This window comes from Oncorhynchus mykiss, chromosome 14 (genome assembly GCF_013265735.2).
Source record: "Oncorhynchus mykiss isolate Arlee chromosome 14, USDA_OmykA_1.1, whole genome shotgun sequence".
NCBI lineage: Eukaryota > Metazoa > Chordata > Actinopteri > Salmoniformes > Salmonidae > Oncorhynchus > Oncorhynchus mykiss.
In genome coordinates, this window is record NC_048578.1 from 16119660 (window position 1) to 16138726 (window position 19067).

Genomic DNA, 19067 nt, shown 5'->3' on the forward strand with positions numbered 1-19067 from the left:
AGTGAAGGAAAAGCAGCCAACAAGTGCTCAGCATATGTGGGAACTCCTTCAAGACTGTTGGAAAAGCATTCCAGGTGAAGCTGGTTGAGAGAATAACAATGGTGTGCAAAGCTGTCATCAAGGCAAAGGGTGGCTACTTTGAAGACTCTCAAATATAATATAGTTGATTTGTTTAACATGTTTTTTTGGTTACTACATGATTCCATGTGTTATTTCATAGTTGACGTCTTCACTATCATTCTAAAATGTAGAAAATAGTAAAAAATAAAGAAAAACCTTAGGTGTGGCCAAACTTTTGACTGGTACTGTGCACACACACACACACACACAGGGGTTGATTAATACACGATCTGGGTATTTCATAGGCTTTAAGTACACGTTAAAATGTATTTTTTTTTCTTCAAATTTGTATACAGAGACATTGGTTTTGCTATAGGGAAGTAATACTGCTTTTCACAGAGTTCAGAATGTTGCATCACTGCATGTCCATTGTTCCACTGGTCTTATTCTTGAACCCAGTCACCGTGGTGGGTGCATTACACCTGTCACTTGAGGCATGGCCATATAGAGGGGGAGAGACTAGGCATGTCTGGACATGTCCCACCAGTCAAAATATCCTCTCCACTGTAGTTTAGGCAGCATAGTAAATACAACAGAGCCAACTGGTCCACCAGGGAAGAAAGAGACCTTTCTTACTGCATTAGAGCCAAAGGAAGCAAAATGAAATGACTGTTTGCTAATCATATATACAGATTTATTGTAGGCTGCACTAACAAGTGGTTTATTATTTCTAGCACACTTGAAATGTACGATACGCCGAGATCCTGCAAAGTAAGACTAGAAAGGGCAAATTCCCCACTACCGCATCTAGAAACAGATGCCAGAGTCAGTTGTTGAAATGAAAGTGTCAAGGAAGGTCTTTACTGAATATCTAACCAGGGGGAGAATAGAGGACGATAATCCCCCCTCTTCTTTTTGACAGGCAATAATAGTACATTCTGCACTGGTAGAAAATATCTGATGTCATCATGTCATTGCTCCACAGGTTAGTCAAGGCTGTCATCTAGGTTGTTGTGCCGGGGGGTCGAAACCATGGCGACGACCCTCACGACTTGTCATCATAGCGGTCGAGTGATGCCTGGGTGTCAGGTAGCTCCATCTCACAGACCAAACTGAGTGGGGACAGGGAGTTCCGGTTGAAGAAGTGGCCACCTGCAAAGAAACATGGGAAGATGTCATGTTTCTTGGTGTCACTGACATTGACATCTGTCAGCAAGATTCCTAACTAGAAAGTGATTCCACTGATTTCTATTGTATGTAAAGAATCCAAACAGTACATCTCTCCACAATAGTGTAAAATCTTCATAAATGTGTTCAATTATAAACCTACTGATGTCTTGCCACAGTTTTCTTACATGTATACAATGCCAAAAAAGATGCACAACTGTTTCTGGGTGGTCATTACAAAAGGAGCAATTTGAGTTGATGTTTTCCTTAAACTTCTTCATATAGTGGTTGGCAGGATAATATTTATAAGCGGAATCATTTTTATGTAATTAATTTCATTATTCTTTTGGCCAAATTTCATATACACAAATGTAAATTTACAAACAGAAAACCACATTTTCGTACCCTACAAAAAGAAATTGAACTGTATTTTAAGACAGTTAAATGCTCTACTAACAAAAAAGCTGTTAGAATTGTAAGTATATGCATGTCCCTTAAGGTCCTTGTGTAATTGTAATGTGATATTGTACCCCCTAGCTCGATTGTCTATTGTTTGTAATCTATGTATGCTTGTGTTCCCTCATGTGCTTTATGTATTGATTTGAAATTAATTTAAAAAAAAAAGATTCCTAACTAGAAAAGCTGATGATAGCACCATAAACAAAGGTATTATTCTTACGTAATCATTTTTTCTTGGCATCTGTAAACATTATTGCAGGAGACACTGGTATTGGATACCATGATCGACATTTACAGTTGAGTAATAATGTGAGGGTGGGTGAGGTCAAACTGAACAGTGACATTAAGGCAATTCCACAGTAACAGAAAGATGCTGTGACTCCGAAGATGCTGTGACTCCGAACAAACCATGAAGCAAACTGTGACTACTTTTAACAATTTCCACTGAAAATTTGACGCCAAGTTTGGTAATAGAATGATGGTTTGTGCCATCATTCTGTTACCAAACCTTGCATCTGCACTGTTCTTCAAGTAAATGTTTATTTATTGGGAAAATGTCTAAAAAGTCATCCTTGTGCTTGGAGTTGTATGGTTTGTTTAACTTTGCAATCATTGGTTTTTGTTTGGCATACATTTTAAAGTGGAAAATCTGAGTCTCTGCATCATTCCCTAACCGTGGAATTGCCCATTGTGAATCTTCAAAGATCCTCAACATGCTATACAACCTCAAGTCAAGAGAGTGATACATGGAAGATGACCCAGACCGCCCTTTGATTCACACTAATCATCAATACCATTCAGGCCAGCCTGAACAAGAGCTAAGCAGAGATATGTGGAAGTTGTGACCTGATACGATTCTGATGTGGGAGGATAGACCTCTACTGTAATCGCTAAGAAAGTGCCACCAACTGGGGATAATGCTGCATTACAGCCAAATACACAGAGTATACCAAACATTAGGAACACCTTCCTAATATTGAGTTGCAATATTACTACCATACCCCATTCAAAGGCACTTAAATATTTTGTCTTGCCCATTCACCCTCAATGTCACACATGCACAATCCATTTCTCAATTGTCCTCAAGGCATAATCAATTCTTTAAGCTGTTTCCTCCCCTTCCTCTATACTGATTGAAGTGGATTTAACAAGTGACATCAATAAAGGATCATAGCATTCACCTGGTCAGTCATAGTGTATTTTCAAGTCAAGGTCATGAATGAGCAAAGAAGAACATGAAATTTCAACCTTTAATAGCGAGGTGTGTCTGGTTCGGGAGCACAAGAGTGATGGGTGTCTTTCATTAAATATAGAAATACACACACACACACACACACACACACACACACACACACGGAAAGTATTGATTCCGAAAGAGAATATAACAAGTCAAAAGGAGGGAAGATTTAATGTCTCAAAGCGCTTTGCCCTATTACAACCACTAAAAACAATTACAGCCAGGCTCAGTCAGTACAGTAGTACAAGATTACAAAATACAATACAGAAACATATGGCAGAAGAAGGCAACATTGCCATGAGGCTGCGCCAGAGAAAGGATCGAGAGGGGCAATAAGGCGATCATCTTCACTTCTCCCACTCCAGGCTGAAAGAGAAGGAAGAGGAAATGAACAATGTTAGAAAAGGTAGCAGAAGAAAGAGAGCATTAAAGACACGTAGGAACAGAGAAGGGGAATGTAATTGATCGGGGAAAAAAATAATTTTAATCTTCTATTAAACCATGATTTTCTCGTGTTAAGGCACTTAGCTCTAATACTTTTGAAGTTTGTCTGAGAGGGGATGGATGGAGCCTTCCGTGTTACTTTATACAGTATCCTTGTTAGTTCAAGTGGAAACATTCACAATCCAATATTTAATTACTTTTCAAACTCTCTCTGTATCAGATACATGCCAGTACCCATGTCAACTGTACTTAACTTTAGTACACATATATTGTACAGTATGAAACAATTGTGCTGTTAAAGTATTTCGATTTCTGTTAGCTGCGATCCAAGTTGAGTAAATTCATGGAAATAGAAGTTCGCCACATTTGAATATTCGTCTGACTGTTTTGCATCTGTCTGGACAATATCCAAACTCCATTGTCTTGACAATGGTTCAAAGTAGCCTGAGTATAGCCCTGGATACGGGCTTAGTTAAGCAGACATTAAATAGACAACAATAATCTATGACTCAAGCTTAATCAATAGGCTTGATTGAAATGTAATTAAGGAGTAGACATATTGACTGTATTGAATTCTGGAAGTGTATGGTGGTACTCACTCAGGGCTGGAGAAGCTGGCTGTGGCCTTGATGATCATAAAGCACAGAGTGAGAGTGCTGAGAAGGCCGAAGCTGGCGATTATAAACCACTCCTCTGTCAATAAAAGGAAAGGGGGGGGGGGGGGGGTCATTGCAGCCCAACATGCATTGGGTTAAAAACCGACGAGGCCAAACAGGAAAACACAACAAAAGATCTTTCCTCTTTGAAAACCAGCAGTAAAGTCAGGAAAACTAAGAGATAAAGAAAAGACGTCCTTAAGATCCAGAGGAGAGCGACACGGAGAGAGGCAGGAGAAAGGAGACATTCACCAGGACAAGCTTGAAGATCGAAGAGAAAGACCTGGAAGCATGGGCATAGCGTAAAGACCGTTATGTACACACATCCACACCGCAAGCCATCCACACATGCATCCACACTGCAGACGTATCCAACGACGACAAAAAGAGACACCGAGGCACATCTAGGTCCATCTACACTGCATGTTACTAACGTAATGTGCAGTCTCTTTAAATTGAGAAAAGTCAGGTAAAACTGTCCACATTGAAAGAGAACAGGCATAACTTTCACTATAGGAGCCCTTTGAGGTTTACCAGAAATGAGAGAAACCTGGGTCACATTATCCAACAGCAGAAATTGGGTGGATTTATATAAGACTGTCTTCAATGAATTTATGAAAGTAGGCCTATCCTGAAACAGGTTTAGGTATTAAGAGTTATCTAACAAATCTTATTCACTATTATTCAGATTATGAACTACTCAAAGGATCAGCCATTCATTCAAATGTATGTTTTATTTGATTTATTTAACCTTTATTTTAACTAGGCAGGTCAGTTGAGAACAAATTCTTATTTACAATGATGGCCTACCAAAAGGCAAAAAGCCTCCTGCGGGGACGGGGGCCTGGGATATAAAAAAATCTAGGACAAAACACACATCACAACAAGAGAGGCAACACGACATAAAGAGAGACCTAAGACAACAACATAGCAAGACAGCAACACATGACACACAGCATGGTAGCAACACAGCATAACAACATGGTAGCAACACCGTATGTATTACTGAATTATTATTACTAGCTATAAGTGAAAGAATGATAAACAAGGAGTACTGCAGTAATAAACAAGTCGTAGTACTGCAATAACTGCAGTGCATGCTCTTATTTTTTTTGGTGCAGTGCTGTGAAATCACATCTTCCCCTCCTTCATAAATAGTTATGCACAGTAAAACAGACTGTGGTTCAAGAGGTCATCTTAGGTCAGTTGTGCATTTTGCCTTCTCATGGCTGGGGTTAGGATCAGTTGGATAGGGATTATGGATTAAACAGACAGCGGCAGCGGGGAGTCAGAGGAGGGTGCAGGGAGCAATGTGACCTACAAGAGACAAGTCTCTGGGGGGGGGGGGGGGGGGGGGGGGTCTGTGTCCAAGGGAAAGAGTGAAAGGAGACTGAAATCTAAATGAGTCAAAGACAAAGAGATACAGAGAGAAAGAGACAGAGAGCAGGAGAGGATCCAGAGGTTGTCGTGTAAATCCTTTTAAAAGTGGTTGTCTTTTTGCTGACAATACAGAACACCACTAATCTCACTTTTAGTGAAGGGAGGGATTTAGGATCTATCTTTTGAGTTTGTGTGTGTGTGTGTGTGTGTGTGTGTGTGTGTGTGTGTGTGTGTGTGTGTGTGTGTGTGTGTGTGCAAGTGGTTTAGAATTATCATTTTGCCTTTAGTTTAACCTAATATAAATTGCATAACAAGATATATATAATATATAAATAAATATTTCATTTTTCAGAGGCTAATGCCTTCACTAAGTTTGTGAACTATGAAAAGGCTACATTTTATTTATTCCTATGTTACGCTTACATAATAATTATATACATTTGGTGGATGTTTATATTTGCCCCTCTTTACACAGATACAAGTGTGCATTATACGCATGTGTGAATTGGAAATGTTTTTTTTTTTTTTTTTTGCATATCCCAACTCTCCCTGAGACACACTCGGAGAGTGGGGTCACAGCCAGGGTAGGGTCTGCCATTATCAACAATGACCCTGGAGCAATTAGGGTTAAGTGCCTTGCTCAAGGGCACATCAACAAATGTTCCACCTTGCCAGCTCAGGTATTTGAACTAGCGACCTTTCAGTTACTGGCCCAATGCTCTAACCGTTAAGCTACCTGCCGCCCTGATTTGCAAGGATCAAATAAAACTGTGAGAAACTTGAAGTAGGTGCATGGGTCACAGTGTGTTCTGATTTTATAATGCTGAATGTAACCTTTCATATCAATAAAGTCATTTGAAATAAAATCTAAACTTGAGTTGAAGACTAGAATGGTTGTCCAGGGCGGAAGCTGCTTACTGGTGACGGCGATGTTGATCTCTCCGGTGCGGGGGGTGAGCTCTCCGCTCTCTGAGGGGATCTGGGGTCCAGTGCCGGGGTGGCCTTGCTGCAGGGGCTCCAGGCTGATGGATGTCTCACTGGACAGGTCCACCAGGGCTGTCCGCTGGCTGGCTATCGTCTGGCTGCGTCCTATCCTGTGGTCCATGTCGAAGCCGACGTTGTCCACGCACGGCAGGTTGGGCTAAAGGGGGTAGGGGAGTAAACACAAGGGTTAGAGGAATGTTATGGCTAGTGGTTAAACAACGGTTAGAGGAATGTTATGGCTAGTGGTAAACACAACGGTTAGAGGAATGTTATGGCTAGTGGTTAAACACAACGGTTAGAGGAATGTTATTGTTAGTGGTTAAACACAACGGTTAGAGGAAAGTCTCATTTGTGTCATATTAACTTGTTAGGTCATGCTGATCGCTAACCCTGATTTTGACCATGACCTTAACATGAACACTTAACTTCAGAGAAAATAGCTCTTGTAGCAGCAGCTCATCAGATGTGATGATACCACTTGGTTTGACTAGTTTCTGACGTCTGAGCAATAGTTCCATAACTTACCAGCAGGGGGAATACTAGGACTACGGATGAGATCACACACAGCTGGCATAAACAGATGGTTACGCAATTGCCTGGGCCATGTTCAGTCGCCAAACATTCTCAAACGTTGCAGATAGAAATTCCATGAATAAAGCTGATGTGACTCCTTATGCTACATGTCAGAGAGGCATGTTTGTTCTACATTGCCTATTTCTGTCTGAACGTTCCAAAACGTTGCATCGTACTGAGCGCGCCAAAGGATGAACATGGTCTGTCACAATGACGGGAGTAGCAGCATGTGAAGGGCAACCTGGGGAAATAGCGCCTTAATCTACAACACAACACAGGTTGTGTTGTATTCTACTGTTAATTAACATAACCATTTAATTGAGATAATGACAATATATTAAGGCAATCTTTTTCCTCATTATTTGGGTCAAGAGTCGTTTGTGACGTTGATCACATTATTTATTTTTCAAATGAGTACTGGCATTGCCGGATAACATTTGTATACTGACTTCTAACACATTTCTACTGATAAGGAATTGAGATACTGACTATACTAATACTCACCATGATGCCCAGAGCTTTGAGGATGTTCAGTTTACACATGGGACACGTACAGTGCTCATTCAGCCAGGGGTCCACACACAGCTTATGGAAGACATGTCTGTGCAGAGAGACACAGAAGCAAAGAACACGGTTGAAGAGCAGGAAACCACCTTCACAAACAAGCCCCACAACAGCCTACATGCGACTCTTCAAAGTCAGACATGGCCGTCTTTACGTCCTGCGATTGCACAATGACCGCTCTGTTTGAGCTGACAAGGAGGGCCTAGAGTATGAACGAGCAAATGTAACACTTTATTAAGGTCCTGCAATAAACCATTTATTAACAGGTTTACATACTATTTCTGAATCATTACTCCTACATTTGTAAATGTCAATAAGCAATCTCTAAAGAGTCATTGATGCATTTATAAGCACTATTTTAACTGAACTGCCTTTCTCGTCAGCACGCTAGGCTTGCTAATGCTAAGCTAGCATGCTGATGAAGAAGGCAGTTTACTTAAAATAGTATTTATAAATATAATGTATAAATGTGGACCCCAGGAAGGGTAAATGCTGCTTCAGCAACAGCTAATGGGGATCCTAAAATAAAAAATAACAAAACAAGACTTAAGAGATTGCTTAAATGGTAAGTCAACTCTCTACAACCTGTTTATTATAAATGGTTTATTAAGGGACCTTATTATAAAGTGTCACCGAAACGAGTCACGCTTTAAAGACACAGTGATCACTGTGGCGCAACTTGGACACAAGGTTGACATTGTCTGTCCGTCATGACACAAGACAGCCATTGTGGATCTGAGAGAAACGTCATGTTTGAGATAGCGGTCTGCTCCTTATTTTGATATGATGCCGGACGGCCAGTTTCAATGCACTTCAAAAAGGACCATTAGGACCAGAATTACTGTAGCTTGTCTTGCCTACCTCATAATATAATCACTAACCTTAACAGCTTAATGGCTTTATCAAAAGCATGGTGCATAGATTATTATTACAACATTAAAGATCCTCATGATGAGCATCCATAAAACAATACAAGGCCCCATTACATCATCGCTAAAGAACAAATCCTTAAGTGCCAGTACCAACCATGCATAATAGAAAATACTTAACCGCCGATTCCTAAGGACAAACATAAAAGTGCACGTTGATTCTGTTAAGTGCCTGTCTAACATGGCCGGGCATTTCCTGGGCATGTTCTGTTCCTTATCGAAGCCACTTGCAGCGGCCCTCTACCAATGCTTTACTTTCTTTCAAGGGGGGCACAGAAAACAAGGACTCCATGCATTAATGATGAGTCCGTTTACCATACAATGGCTTGGGGAGAAAGTCAGTGGGCAGTAAGAAGCAGTCCTGCAAGAGAGAGACTTTTGGATAAGCTGTGGTTGTAGTGAGACTTGGATACGCGTGTGTGTGTGTGTCGATAAGCTTTGATTATGTGTGTGTGTGTGCATGTCTATTTATATAACCAGTGTGATAGTGTTTAGGAATGTGTCAAAAGGGTGAGCTTGTGTAGTAGTTTGTGTGATTGTTTGACAGTGTAAATGTGTGTGTGACTGATGTAAAGTCAGTCTGTCTGTATGTGTATGCTGTAAGTGAGACACTCCAGCCAGGAAAATATTCCGCTCACAGTCTGTGCCTGCATCCCAGAAGGCCCATTGGGCTCTGGTCAAATGTAGCGTACTATATAGGGAATAGGGTACCATAGCAAACACACTCTTTCTTAGAGCAGAGTAAAAACAGAGAAAAAAAATCGGACAGACGGGTAGATACCTATTAGATACTATAACAGATGCCACCACAGAACAACAACAAACCAAGATACTTATGTTTGTTGTTCCTGTCTTGGTTGGTATGTTTGGTTTATCCAGATGACATGTTACGGCATTTAAAATATTTGTCCGCTTGCCTACCTGCCTGGCTGTCTTCCCGTCTGACTGCCTGCCAGCCAGCCTGCCTGTCTTCCCGTCTGTCTGCTTGCCTACCTGCCTGGCTGTCTTCCCGTCTGACTGCCTGCAAGCCAGCCTGCCAGTCTGTCTTCCCGTCTGACTGCCTGCCAGCCAGCCTGCCTGTCTGTCTTCCCGTCTGACTGACTGCCTGCCAGCCAGCCTGCCTGTCTGTCTGTCTTCCTGCTTGCCTACCTGCCTGCCTGTCTTCCCGTCTGACTGCCTGCCAGCCAGCCTGCCTGTCTGTCTTCCCGTCTGACTGCCTGCCAGCCAGCCTGCCTGTCTTCCCGTCTGACTGCCTGCCAGCCTGCCTGGCTGTCTTCCCGTCTGACTGCCTGCCAGCCAGCCTGCCTGTCAGTCCATTCAAGTCTGACCAGAAAAATCATCCCTCTATTGACAAGACATTGTCCTATAGACTGATATTAAATGTACAGAGACAAATTGAATGGCTGATGGCAGGTCAAGTGTACTCCCTTACTTCAATGCTTTTAGTTATTGATTGGGCATAGCAGCATGTACTTAAGGGAGGCACCAGAGGGATTGGTGTTCAGAGATACAGTATGAACACAAAGGATGCAGCAGTATGCACACACGTGATAAGGACCGATAAACTCCACATAAACAGCTCTCTCTCTCTCTCTCTCTCCTACAAAACACTACAAGGTTGCCAATAAAATAAAATAAAATAAATAGTTATCCATCTTGGTAGCATTGCAGTGTGCCCTAAAACCACAAGGGCACAAATCAAAAAGGTACATTTTGGTACTACTAACATGACCAGTAAACTGCACAGGTTACTCCAAATCTGTAATTAGCCTACCTATGGATTGCAAACAGAAATTAGCTCTTTAGGTAGACTAACGGACACTTATGTATGTAGTGTCACATCCTGACCGTAGTTCCTTTTTATGTCTCTATTTTAGTTTGGTCAGGGTGTGAGTTGGGGTGGGCATTGTTTTGGTTGTGTGTGTTATACCACACTTAGGCAACCTGTTTTCCCACTATGGGTTGTGGGTAGTTGCGTTCTGTTTTTGTGTCTGCACCAGATAAAACTGTTTCGGTTGTTTTGCATTTTAGTGTTCAGTTTCGAATAAACAATATGAACACGTACCACGCTGCACCTTGGTCCTCACCTTCTTCCACCAACGGCCATTACATGCAGTAGTTCAGACATAATGATTATTGTGCATTGCATTGTGTGTCTTTCACCTAATTAAATAATAGCAGGTTGAGGCCTGAGGCAAAAAAAACACTGTTTAAAATCAGTTGCAACGATGTCAAATCAAATCATTTTATTGGTCGCGTACACATATTTCGCTTAAGTCATCGCAGATGCAACGAAATGCTTATGTTTCTAGCTCTAACAGTGCAGTAATAACAAACAATACAAAACAACACAAATTAAAAGATTCTAATGAAGAAATATCAGAACGAGCAATGTCAGGGTCTGGAATACAGGTCTATCTGTATTTGATAGTGTGTATAGACATTATGGACAATATATGATTAGAAAAGGTGTGTACAGCAGTAGTTATATAGGATGAGCATTGACTAGAATACAGTATATACATGTAAAGTGGGTGAAACAGTAGAGTACAGGGTGGTAGCCAGCTAGTAACAGTGACTAGGTTCAGGGCAGGGTATTGGGTGGAGGCCGGCTAGTGATGACTGTTTAACAGTCTGATGGCCTGGTTATCAGTCTCTCGGTCTCAGCTTTGATGAACCTGTACGGTCTCTGCCTTCTAGATGGTAGTGGGGTAAACAGGCCATAGCTCAGGTGGCTGTCGTCCTTGATGATCTTATTGGCCTTTCGTGTGACACCGGGTGCTGTAGATGTCCTGGAGGGAAGGGGGTCTGGAGAGCCCTGCTCAAACACTTTCAACTTCCTTTAATGCTAGCTATCGATTTTGAAACATGCCTGACTATCAGCACGTCCACACCTTCTGTGAGGACGAGGACATACTGTATATGAAGTCTTGCCCTTTTTGCCTCATAGGAAGGACCTGTGTTCTTCACTTCCCCTTCTCCCAGCCCCTCTGATTGCTCCTTTTCGACAGAGACTGGATAAGCAGGATGGATGGAGAGCATTAAATGGTAGACGGCCCGTTTACATTTCTGATATCTGATCTGGATTGAACTGGTCTGAAGAAGGAGTGGGTACATCGTCCTTGTGTCAGTTGGGCCAAACTAAACATTTACATTTGAGTCATTTAGCAGACCCTCTTATCCAGAGTGACTTACAGTTAGTGCATTCATCTTAAGATAGCTAGGGCTTCCCGAGTGGCGCAGCGGTCTAAGGCGTCACTACAGACCCTGGGTACGATCCCAGGCTGTGTCACCTCCGGCCGTGACCGGGAGACCCATGAGGCGGAGCACAATTGGCCCAGCATCATCCGGGTTAGGGGAGGGTTCGGCAGGCCGGGATATCCTTGTCCCATCGCGCTTTAGCGACTCCTTGTGGCGGGCTGGGCACCTGCACGCTGACTTTGGTCGCCAGCTGGATGCGGTTTCCTCCGACACATTGGTGCGGCTGGCTTCTGTGTTAAACGAACATTGTGTCAAGAAGCAGTGTGGCTTGGCAGGATTGTGAATCGGAGGACCCACGGCCTTCGCCTCTCCCGTGTCCTTAGAGGAATTGCAGCGATGGGACAAGACTAACTACCAATTGGATATCACAAAATATCCAATTGGAGAAAAAGGGGTAAAAGTACAAAAATATATATATACACAAAGAAAAAAAAAACGATAGCTAGGTGGGACAACGTCATTGTAAGTACATTTTCCCTCAATAAAGTAGCTATTAGCAGAGCTAGTAGGTTGTAACCCCTTAACCATAGCCCCAATGTGACTACACATAGATTAGACTGCTAATTTGGCTGCAACTGAAGAGCAACAGTGCATCTCCTAAGTCTAGGAACACCCATCTTCTCTCCATCTGAACTGATCTACAGATTCAAAATAGAGGTGGTCGGAAGTCTACTGGGAATCAGCTTTCAGCTGTCTAGTTCTTTCACATTAGTGCAGATGAAGGAGATGAAGTAGAGGAGGCAAGTAGAGGAGTGCACTCTGGATGTTCTGACATCCACAAGGCCAGAGAAGACACAGCAGATGGTGTCCAAGAACAAGACTGCCAGACAAGGGCGCGGTGGTGTGTGTGAGACAGAAAAATAGAGAAAGTTTGTGTCCGCTGCTGAGTGCTTATGTGTGCACGCATGTTGCGGAGTATATACAGTGGGGAGAACAAGTATTTGATAACCTGAAAAATCGGCAGTGTTTCCGACTTACAAAGCAGCTAGAGATCTGTAATTTTTAATCATAGGTACACTTCAACTGTGAGAGACGGAATCTAAAGCAAAAATCCTGAAAATTACATTGTATGATTTTTAATTAATTAATTTACATTTTATTTTTAAGTATTTGATACATCAGAAAAGCAGAGCTTAATATTTGGTACAGAAACCTTTGTTTGCAATTACAGAGATCATACGTTTCCTGTAGTTCTTGACCAGGTTTGCACACACTGCAGCAGGGATTTTGGGCCACTCCTCCATACAGACCTTCTTCAGATCCTTCAGGTTTCGGGGCTGTAGCTGGGCAATACGGACTTTCAGCTCCCTCCAAATATTTTCTACTGGGTTCAGGTCTGGAGACTGTCTAGGCCATTCCAGGCCCTTGAGATGCTTCTTATGGCACCACTCCTTAGTTGCCCTGGCTGTTTGTTTCGGGTTGTTGTCATGCTGGAAGACCCAGCCACGACCCATCTTCAATGCTCTTACTGAGGGAAGGAGGTTGTTGGCCAAGATCTTGCGATACATGGCCCCATCCATCCTCCCCTCAATACGGTGCAGTCGTCCTGTCCCCTTTGCAGAAAAGCATACCCAAAGAATGATGTTTCCAACTCCATGCTTCACGGTTGGGATGGTGTTCTTGGGGTTGTACTCATCCTTCTTCTTCCTCCAAACACGGCGAGTGGAGTTTAGACAAAAAAGCTCTATTTTTGTCTCATCAGACCACATGATCTTCTCCCATTCCTCCTCTGGATCGTCCAGATGGTCATTGGCAAACTTCAGACGGGCCTGGACATGCGCTGGCTTGAGCAGGGAGACCTTGCGTGCGCTGCAGGATTTTAATCCATGACGGCGTAGTGTGTTACTAACGGTTTTCTTTGAGACTGTTGTCCCAGCTCTCTTCAGGTCATTGACCAGGTCCTGCCGTGTAGTTCTGGGCTGATCCCTCACCGTCCTCATGATCATTGATGCCCAACGAGGTGAGATCTTGCATGGAGCCCCAGACCGAGGGTGATTGACGTCATCTTGAACTTCTTACATTTTTGAATAATTGCGCCAACAGTTGTTGCCTTCTCACCAAGCTGCTTGCCTATTGTCCTGTAGCCCATCCCAGCCTTGTGCAGGTCTACAATTTTACCCCTGATGTCCTTACACAGCTCTCTGGTCTTGGCCATTGTGGAGAGGTTAGAGTCTGTTTGATTGAGTGTGTGGACAGGTGTCTTTTATACAGGTAAGGAGTTCAAAGAGAACAGGAGGGCTTCTTAAAGAAAAACTAATAGGTCTGTGAGAGCCAGAACTCTTACAGGTTGGTAGGTGATCAAATACTTATGTCATGCAATAAAATGCAAATTAATTATTTAAAAATCATACAATGTGATTTTCTGGATTTTTGTTTTAGATTCCGTCTCTCACTGTTGAAGTGCACCTATGATAAAAATTAGACCTCTATATGCTTTGTAAGTAGGAAAACCTGCAAAAATCGGCAGTGTATCAAATACTTGTTCTCCCCACTGTATATATACACAGTTGAGTCGAAAGACTGAAGGATGTCACCTTAGCCAATTACATTTAAACTCAGTTTTTCACAATTCCTGACATTTAATCCTAGTAAAAATTCCCTGTCTTAGGTCAGTTAGGATCACCACTTTATTTTAAGAATGTGAAATGTCAGAATAATAGTAGAGAGAATGATTTATTTCAGCTTTTATTTCTTTCATCACATTCCCAGTGGATCAGAAGTTTACATGCAACCAAATACTAATTGAGTGTATTGCTTTTAAATTGTTTAACTTGGGTCAAACATTTTGGGTAGCCTTCCACAAGCTTCCCACAATAAGTTGGGTGAATTTTGTCCCATTCCTCCTGACAGAGCTGGTGTAACGAAGTCAGGTTTGTAGGCCTCCTTGCTCGCACATGCTTTTTCAGTTCTGCCCACAAATCTTCTATAGGATTGAGGTCAGGGCTTTGTGATGACCACTCCAATACCTTGACTTTGTTGTCCTTAAGCAATTTTGCCACAACTTTGGAAGTACGCTTGGGGTCATTGTTCTTTGGGAGACCCATTTGTGACCAAGCTTTAACTTCCTAATTGATGTCTTGAGATGTTTCGTCTATATATCCACATGCTTTTCCTCCCTCATGATGCCATCTATTTTGTGAAGTGCACCAGTTCCTTCTGCAGCAAAGCACCCCCACAACATGATGCTGCCACCCCCGTGCTTCACGGCTAGGATGGTGTTCTTTGGCTTGCAAGCCTACCCCTTATTCCTTCAAACATAATGACGGTCATTATTGCCAAACAGTTCTATTTTTGTTTCATCAGACCGGAGGACATTTCTCCAAAAAGTAAGACCTTTGTCCCCATGTGCAGTTGCAAACCATAGTCTGGCTTTTTTTATGCCGGTTTTGGAGCATTGGCTTCTTCCTTGCTGAGCGGCCTTTCAGGTTATGTCAATATACGACTCGTTTTACTGTGGATATAGATACTTTTGTACCCGTTTCCTCCAGCATCTTCACAAGGTCCTTTGCTGTTGTTCTGGGATTGATTTGCACTTTTCGCACCAAAGTACGTTAATCTCTAGGAGACAGAACGTGTCTCCTTCTTGAGCGGTATGATGGCTGCAGGGTCCCATGGTGTTTATACTTGCGTACTATTGTTTGTACAGATGAACGTGGTACCTTCAGGCATTTGGAAATTGCTCCCAAGGATGAACCAGACTTGTGGAGGTCTACAATTGTTTTTCTGAGGTTCTGATTTCTTTAGATTTTACAATGATGTCAAGCAAAGAGGCACTGAGTTTGAAGGTAGGCCTTGAAATACATCCACAGGTACACCTCCAATTGACTCAAATTATGTTAATTAGCCTGTCAGAAGCTTCTAAAGCCATAACATCATTTTCTGGAATTTTGAAAGGTTGTTCAGAAGCAGAGTCAACTAAGTGTATGTAAACTTCTGACCCGCTGGAATTGTGGTACAGTGAATTATAAGTGAAATAATGTGTCATGCACAAAGTAGATGTCCTAACCGACTTGCCAAAACTATAGTTTGTTAACAAGAAATTTGTGGAGTGGTTGAAAAACGAGTGTATGTAAACCTCCAACCTAAGTGTATGTAAACCTCTGACTCCAACTGTATGTGTGTGTCGGAGGAAGAGGAAGTGTGTGTGTTTGTGGGTGCAAGTCATTTGGCAGCACTGGATCTAAATATAGCCGGAGCTACCTAGCAGGGGTTACGACTCACAGTGTGCAGCGAGACGAGATAGCCTTGATAGTGTCTGCATTTCCAAAACAGACCAGACTCCATTTAGCAAGAGAACAACTCCCTTTTCTCTAAGTTTGTCACGCTCTCTCACCTCCCCCCTCCTTCCCGTGCTCATTATAATTATTTTTTATCTTCTTCCAATACCTCCTCCGGTCTGTTACTTTCCGTAACTCCATCTTCTTTTCCCTCTCTCTTGCTCCTTTTTCCTGCAAGAGCTTAAATGTCATCTCTCACTGACATTACATTTTCCACTTCCTTTGTAAAGCATAGTGATCCACTAAACCAACACGCTCTATATGTGTGTCTTACAACTGATCCTAAATCAGACCCAAATGGTCAAACCAGAGGTGATTGACAGGTAGGAAAGACTCCTCCTATTGTATCAAGGTTTGTCACCTCACCTGCAGAAATACAGTATTAACTTTCTACCTTTGCTTATTGGTGGTGTGATACATCTTAATATGTGCAAATTAACTATGGCTGAACTGTGGGGAGGTGTGTCTCTGGTCTAGTCTGATGTGCGTCAGTGCAGTCGTCCCGCTGAGCAGATCAGCAGGAAAGGTGTGAGACGGATCAGATGGGGGGGGGGGGCACCATGTGATGGATGGGTGTGGAGATTGCCTCAGACAGGAGGAGAAACTTCAGGGAGGGGTAGAAACGCACGTCGGAGGAGGAAGGAGGGAAGGAGAGGAGGAGGGAGGGGATGTAAGTGGATGGTGTGACATTGAGAATGCGTGGATGGCGGACATGTTGTATTCCGAATCCGAGCGAGAGTTTGTTGCGTGTAAGAGCCACAAGGGGTGTCAGGCTGTCCCACACTCCTAGCTTAGGATGTATATAGGTACACACACAGTCAACCCACCAAACACACACACACACACACACACACTCACTTGCAGGGCAGGATGCGGACCACGTCGTTGAGCTGGTATCCTTCGATGCACACAGCGCAGTGGTTGAAGTCCGGGTCTGTTTCCTGCAGCACAGAAGACAAACAGAACAGGCCAGTCAGTGTCAGACAGCTACAATGAACAGAAAGCCATCTATTACTGAGGAAGAACAGTGACAATCAATCAGACACTTTGCTTTTGACCATTCATATTCACTATCAACCAGATGATAAATAGCTGGTTTGTTCAACAGGCCGAGGTGCAGTGCCAAACATGTCCAGTGTTTCCTCTTGAATGTTTGTTTGGAGAGACATCAATACACTTTAGACATCCAGGAGGGCTGGGACTGAAAGTTTTATATTATTGTAGGCAGGTTGGCTGGCTTTGTAAAGGAACGTAATGGTAGGGGAAATATGTTCAGTATACAGAGTACAATTAAGTAGAGTACTCTTGTTGAATCAGCATGTCAGGGATGGAACTGATGGCCACGTTGCTGTGTCAACCACACCCATCACCGTGACAACGGCCATGGCAGGTGGCGGCACATCTGTGACTGACTGACTGCCCTGGCATGTCCATCACAAGGTGTCACGCTTAAGCGTGCCATATGAGGAAGAGAGAGAGGGGAAGGTGGGAAGAAAGGAGAGAAGAAGAGGTGTGAAACTTGCAAAGAGGTAAAGGGAGAGGGAGTGAAAGACAGCGATAGAGGGCGATGACACAAAGCATGACAAGAGAGGTGCAGAGAGCCAAGGAAAGAAAGAAGGAAAGATAGATTGAAAGAAAGATGGCAGAAAAGTGTGAGAGAGAAAGAGAACAGTTTGATAAATATGTGAGAGAGAGAGACAGAGAGATGTAATCAATGCTGTGTTATTTATGGAGGGTGGCTAACCATCTCTGCTGACAGTAGAGAAGCTGCCACAGAGGTGCACAAGGACAGACTGGTGCCCAGCCCCGCCTGGCCGTGGACTGAATTAGCACGCGGTGCCGAGCGAACAGGGAGGGACCAATCAATACGCCAGGAAGAGCTAAGACAACACAGACCGGTCAACTCTCTAGTCATACCTGGGAACACTAGCCTAGTCCGACATGTATGCGCTGACTGTACACACACACACACACACACATACAACTTTTCAAAAGTTTGGGGTCACATAGAAATGTCTTTGTTTTTGAAAGAACAGACCATTTTTTGTGCATTAAAATAACGTAACATTTATCAGAAATACAGTGTAGACATTGTTAATGTTGTAAATGACTAGCTGGAAACAGCTGATTTTTTATGGAAATTCTACATAGGCGCAATTCTACATAGGCCCATTATCAGCAACCATCACTCCTGTGTTCCAATGGCACGTTGTGTTAGCTAATCCAAGTTTATAATTTTAAAAGGCTAATTGATCATTAGAAAACCCTTTTGTAATCATGTTAGCACAGCTGAAAACTGTTGTTCTGATTAAAGAAGCAATAAAACTGGCCTTCTTTAGACTACTTGAGTATCTGGAGCATCAGCATTTGTGGGTTTGATTACAAAATGGCCAGATACAAAGACCTTTCTTCTGAAACTTATCAGTCTATTCTTGTTCTGAGAAATGAAGACTATTCCATGCGAGAAACTGCCAAGAAACTGACGATCTTGTACAACACTGTGTACTACTCCCTACACAGCACAGTGCAAACTGGCGCTAACCAGAATAGAGAGAGGAGAAAGTTTGAGAAACAGACGCCTCACAAGTCCTCAACTGACAGCTTCTTTAAATAGTACGCGCAAAACACCGGTCTCAACGTCAACAGTGAGGAGGCGACTCCGGGATACTGGCCTTCTAGGCAGAGTTCCTCTGTCCAGTGTCTGTGTTCATTTGCCCATCTTAATATTTTATTTTTATTGGCCAGTCTGAAATATGTATTTTTCTTTGCAACTCTGCCTAGAAGGCCAGCATCCCAGAGTCACCTCTTCACTGTTGAGATATATAAATATATACACTGCTCAAAAAAAGAAAGGGAACACTAAAATAACACATCCTAGATCTGAATGAATGAAATATTCTTATTAAATACTTTTTTCTTTACATAGTTGAATGTGCTGACAACAAAATCACACAGAAATTAACAATGGAAATCAAATGTATCAACCCATGGAGGTCTGGATTTGGAGTCACACTCAAAATTAAAGTGGAAAACCACACTACAGGCTGATCCAACTTTGATGTAATGTCCTTAAAAC

General features: G+C 42.7%; 1 protein-coding gene across 5 annotated transcripts in view; it reads right to left on the minus strand.

The window, feature by feature from the left end:
- Positions 1-209: 209 nt before the first annotated feature.
- LOC110488913 (E3 ubiquitin-protein ligase RNF130) overlaps positions 210-19067 on the minus strand; it is a 72764-nt gene continuing 53906 nt past the window's right edge. For 3 of the 5 annotated variants that reach the window (XM_021561375.2, XM_021561374.2, XM_021561377.2), the window contains 5 exons: positions 16850-16932; positions 7465-7561; positions 6322-6544; positions 3967-4060; positions 2919-3289 (listed from right to left, as the gene is read on the minus strand). In XM_021561375.2, coding sequence (XP_021417050.1) covers positions 3271-3289; positions 3967-4060; positions 6322-6544; positions 7465-7561; positions 16850-16932 — 516 coding nt within the window. In that variant the 3' untranslated portion in view covers positions 2919-3270. Of the gene's footprint in view, positions 1213-2918; positions 3290-3966; positions 4061-6321; positions 6545-7464; positions 7562-16849; positions 16933-19067 lie in introns of those variants that run through there. The other 2 variants (XM_021561376.2, XM_021561378.2) reach the window with 2 other exon arrangements.